The sequence below is a fragment of the Topomyia yanbarensis genome, chromosome 2, assembly GCF_030247195.1.
Source record: "Topomyia yanbarensis strain Yona2022 chromosome 2, ASM3024719v1, whole genome shotgun sequence".
NCBI lineage: Eukaryota > Metazoa > Arthropoda > Insecta > Diptera > Culicidae > Topomyia > Topomyia yanbarensis.
In genome coordinates, this window is record NC_080671.1 from 365,233,880 (window position 1) to 365,238,788 (window position 4,909).

The following is a 4,909-nucleotide window of genomic DNA, read 5'->3' on the forward strand; positions in this document are numbered from 1 at the left end:
ATCGGACACCAGCGAACCGAACGCCTTGCTCAATTGGAATCACCGGACCGACCTCGGCATCTGGCTGGTTGGCTCGGTTTTGGGAGAACTTCTCTCGCCGGGGAATTCTCCGTCGGAGTAAGCTAGGTGCATCGTCGGGGACTAGATCGAATAGTACGCGAACAAGTCGAGAGCCTAATGAGGAAGTGGTGCTAAACGGCACAAGAAAGGAGCCACTGGGCCTACATGAGTTGTGGTGCTAAATGGCACCGGGTAAAGAACCAAAGTTGAAGTTAAATTAGGTAATCTGGAGTTTGCCGCCCAGATTGTGCTCGAAGGGGAAGTGCACTAATTTTCGACCCGCAGCTAGCTTCTCTACTAACATACAGGGATTGCCACGTTATGTGGATGGTCAAAAACTGGTAGTGTGTCGATAAGGGGTGCTGTAATCATACTGAACGTTGCCGCATTCAGCGGTGTGCTGCATATTGTTTCACGAAACGAATGACTCCGCTTGGGTGATATCCTTGAACATAATTAGCACTAAATGCGAAATATGATGCAGTTGAAGTATGTTAACTTCTGCCAGATAAAGCTCCATCTGCACTTTTAATAATGAGATTCCAAAATATTTTTCATTAAATACTCTTGAAAAATAATTTCTGTCTTTCAAGCTTATTTAAAATATAATTTTATTTTAATTACATATTTGGCATACATTCAATTTTTCACCCATTCAAAACCATTACACCCAGGTTTTTTTACGCGGGGGATGCGTTCCGCGTAAAAAACCGCGTAAAAAGAACCGCGTTAATTGGAAAATCCACGTAAAAAAACCTTATAAACAAAAACCGCGAAAAAAACCGCGTAAAAAAACCGAAGTGTCCAAAACCACCCACTGGCTACGCTCCCGATGCCGTTTCATTTTGCAAAGGGGCTTTTCGAAATGAAAGCGCTGACCGTTACTATAACTACCCTACAGTTTAATGAATTCGACAGGTGACAATGTTTCCCAGCCGATTCGATTCACCGCTGCCGACGAAAAACATAGGCAACTGACCGATATTTCAGTGAGGTCGATGGAAGCTTTTATGTGGCTCGTTGGTTTGGGATGTTGTTGGTAGTCGGATAGGAAAACAAACCCCCCAGAAAAAAAAACCACAACTGTCCCGCGTGGGGTGGGGTAGTTTATTAATTTGAATCAATAGATGTTGTGCCGATTCATTAAATGTTTGTTGAAACTGCTGAATTACAAATGTGATAAATTTAAAAAGTTTACAGATGAAGTGAGTTGTGTTGCAAATCGTGTCCGCATCAGTAGATCATTTTAGCACGATTCAGTTAGGTTATTGGAGCTGTTAATTTGAGAATGTTCATTGTAACATTAATTCGCATTGCTACACAAACAAATCTAATAAAATGGTGCATCAACCTTTTCGGTTTGTTCTTAACCCTAACCCGCCTAGCTATTTTTCTGCGCACATAGGGTTTAAATACTGCTTTTTCTTAAAACTTTTGGGAAAAAGAAACACAAAAACTGACAAAGTAGTTTTAGAAACAGCAACTATAAGCTATTCAACTATAACCTGATTATTTATCTGAGTCAAGCTGTCGATCCGTTTCGAAGACTTGATGCCAAGAGGAACTAAAATATGACATCTGCTATATTGTACATGCGAATCTCGGACTAAGTTGACTTTTATTTCTTCGAAATGACAGTCATAACACTTATCAACCTTCCACAGTTCGCTATAGATGATGATGATGATTTTAAGAAAAATGTATCCTTTTGAATCTGAAATGTGTTGCATTCTTCATCGGTAGTGATTTAAATGCCATTCACAATATTTGAAGCTCAGATATTAAATTGGAAAGCTCAGTATTGGTGAAATGCTCAAGTAGCACGAATCTGCTTATACCCTAGATCCATTTTTTTCTTTGTTGGGTACATTAACCACTGCGAACAGTGTTTTGATCTATTGTGGTATATCCCCTGTTTAATATATGCTTACCAGCTCAGCTAGTTACTATTTGTTTGAGTAAACTCTGTTACTGGATTTTTAACATTTTCCCAATCAGGTGTTATATATCGTATAAAAATTGACTACTTTTTAAGAGAGTTTTACCAGATTCACGATGGTACAGTTTGTTCCAACTCGAAGAATTTGCATCCACAATATGACTACTAATTTGATATGCATTTTAAAATTTCTTTTAAAGGTGGTTCGCATTCAACATTGATAGGGTAAGGTGGGGTAAATCCGACCTAATAAATGATTTTGGCTGTAAAATGCTCATTTTACATCGGATCAAGTGGTTTTATATACCAAATTAAAGGTTAGACTCCTGTTCAACTTTCTATATATAGCATTTTACTCAAATCTTGGGAATATTTTGAGATACAAGCCTTTAACGAAAATGCTCATTTTTGCTGTTTTCAAAAATTGTGGGGTAAACCCGACCCCCTATGCATTTGGTTGATTTAGTGCAGATATTACCCAAATTTTATGGTTTTTCAATGATAAATCAATGAATGTTGTGTTATTGAATTGTAACATGAAGAAAATGGAGTTCAATGTCAATCTTGGAATGCTAAAATCACGAGCAGTAGCACGTAATGATATTCTCATTTGAATGGGAGCAATTGCTTGACGAATACTGTAACCATCACATTTTGTGTCTTTCGTTTGTAATTGTGAATTATTTTTCATAAAAATAATATAAAATAACAATAAAAATATATTTCAATTTGATAAATAAACATTTTCTTAGCAAAAAAGCGGTCGGATTTACCCCACTATTTAGAGGTCGGATTTGCCCCACCGCGTCATTTTTCATTACGATGCAATTAAAAAAAGTTATGAAAAAGGTTGAACCAAATTCATCTACGCACTTTGTAGGACTTTATTCAAAGAATTTAAATGCACTTACATTTTTTATGCAATCACTTTAACAATCAGAAATATCCTGTAGGCAAAAATGCACAAAAGTCAAATCAAAAGTTGTAAAAACACACTTTTTGTCGTTTGAGCATCTCAATGTAGATTAATAAAATGCTGTCATGCCACCATAATGATTATTTTCGATGCTCTACACGACACCATTGATATTAGTTCGCGTAGTGCTTCTGATTTTCGGTAACAGAGGAGGGTCGGGTTTACCCAACGATCGGATTTGCCCCACCTTACCCTATATTTTTATTAGGCATTCTCATTAACGTAACCCACTGTATGGATACGTTGTATTACTCGTCTAAAACAAATTGATAACACCGACACTAAGTTAAAGTACGACGGTAAGGTGGTCACAAAATTCAGTATGTAACAGCGAGCCATGATTGTGAACCTCAGTAATTTTCGTCTCTAACTCTTTCTCTCTACGCTAAATTTCTATTAAAACATAGATAACGATTTTGCCGGAAAACCTAACCTAACCTAACGATGGCAAGCGCTACTAATTATCATCCGAAAGTGCGATTTGTTCCGACATCTATCTCGCCACTGTTGATATCATCATCCTGCTCCTGCGGCTGTGTTTGCTTCGACACCTTCGACTGGAACTGAATACTGTGCGCATCCAGCTGGATAGGGTGCTGAATTGCCGCGTGTGTTGCCGCTTCCGCTGCGTTCTTTTGCGCTTCCTGGGCTGAGTAAGCTGCCTTGTGCGCCGCTTCCTGCGTTGCCTCGTAATCCACCTGAGCAGATCTTAACTGTTCCTCGATGGATTCGACGCGAGCCTTGGCAGTTCCTACCATCTGATTTTGTGAAGCTAGTTCCGTGGCCGCTTCGCTGGCGGCTTGCTGGGCGTGTTCGGATGCGACCTGCAGATATATTCGTAGGGGTACATTAATTTAACATTCCGTCGGTTTATGATTTATCCCATCATACCTGTGCATTGTTCAACGCGGCAGTCAGCACCTGGACGTGATTTAAAGCCTGCTGGGCAGCGTACTGAGCTGCTTTGGCAGCCTTTTTCGCTTGATGCAGTTGCTGAATCTCACCTTCTAAAGCCTTATGTGCTTCAATGTTTTGATGTTCCAATCCTTGCAGGAGAACTTGTTTTCCTTCCAATGCAGCCTGAGCGGTGGCTGCGGCTTGAGATGCTGCCTGAGCCAGTGTACTCTGAGCGACATAGGCTGCCTGTTTGGCTGCTGCCACCTGATTGGCCACCGCAGTATTAGCTTGATCCGCAGAACCTTGAGCTATCGATCGAAGACCGCTGCCAGCGCTGTAGCCGGATTTTGATGCGTGGTAGGAGGCAGCATTCGACCCGTCGAAGTCGTAATCGTAGTCTCGTTTCCTGTCGGAGATCGATCGTGCGTACAGTGCCTCTATCAGGGCAAGAGTAAGAGAAATACCGGCTGGTTAGGGGTTTGGTTGATCGCTGATCAGTAGTGGAAGGGTCAGAGATATTGATTACCTATACAAACCAGAAGCACTACCAGTGGAGAAACGCGCACCGGAAACTGGATTAGTTTCATTGCTTAGCGATTGATGTGGCTCGTGGGAGGCGGCTGATGTTTGTCTGAAATGGAAACGACACACGATTTTGATAAGCTTACTGAGACTGTATACATACAAAACTATTATCATAAGTCTAAATGTTTCGAAAAAAGGTACCGTAAACCGGGGTGACTTTGATCACTCGAAACTTTTTTCGTAGATTACTTATTGAGCTGGAATAGTCTACTTAATCATTCCCATTTGAAATGAGTTTTACTCTAAACTTATAAAGTAGTGATTTGTTATACTTTTTGAGTATATTGTTCGATTTTTGAGTACGAAGCATCGTAAGGTGTCAATTTTCAATACAACTAATAAATCATAGATTTTAGCAAGAATAGTAAATTCCAAGCGAGTTTTCATTTTTCTTTAGAGTCGAATGTGCCAAATTTATTTTTAAGAGATTACTAATACTAATTTTTTTTTTG

At 39.8% G+C, this 4,909-nt stretch overlaps 1 protein-coding gene across 1 annotated transcript; it reads right to left on the reverse strand.

Moving 5' to 3' along the window:
• Positions 1-2,663: 2,663 nt before the first annotated feature.
• Positions 2,664-4,504, reverse strand: LOC131681529 (uncharacterized). The gene is made up of 3 exons (XM_058962347.1): positions 4,399-4,504; positions 3,867-4,309; positions 2,664-3,799 (listed from the first exon to the last, which is right to left on the reverse strand). The coding sequence occupies exons 1-3, from the start codon at positions 4,457-4,459 to the stop codon at positions 3,440-3,442; spliced, it is 864 nt and encodes a 287-aa protein (XP_058818330.1). The 5' UTR covers positions 4,460-4,504; the 3' UTR covers positions 2,664-3,439.
• Positions 4,505-4,909: the final 405 nt, after the last annotated feature.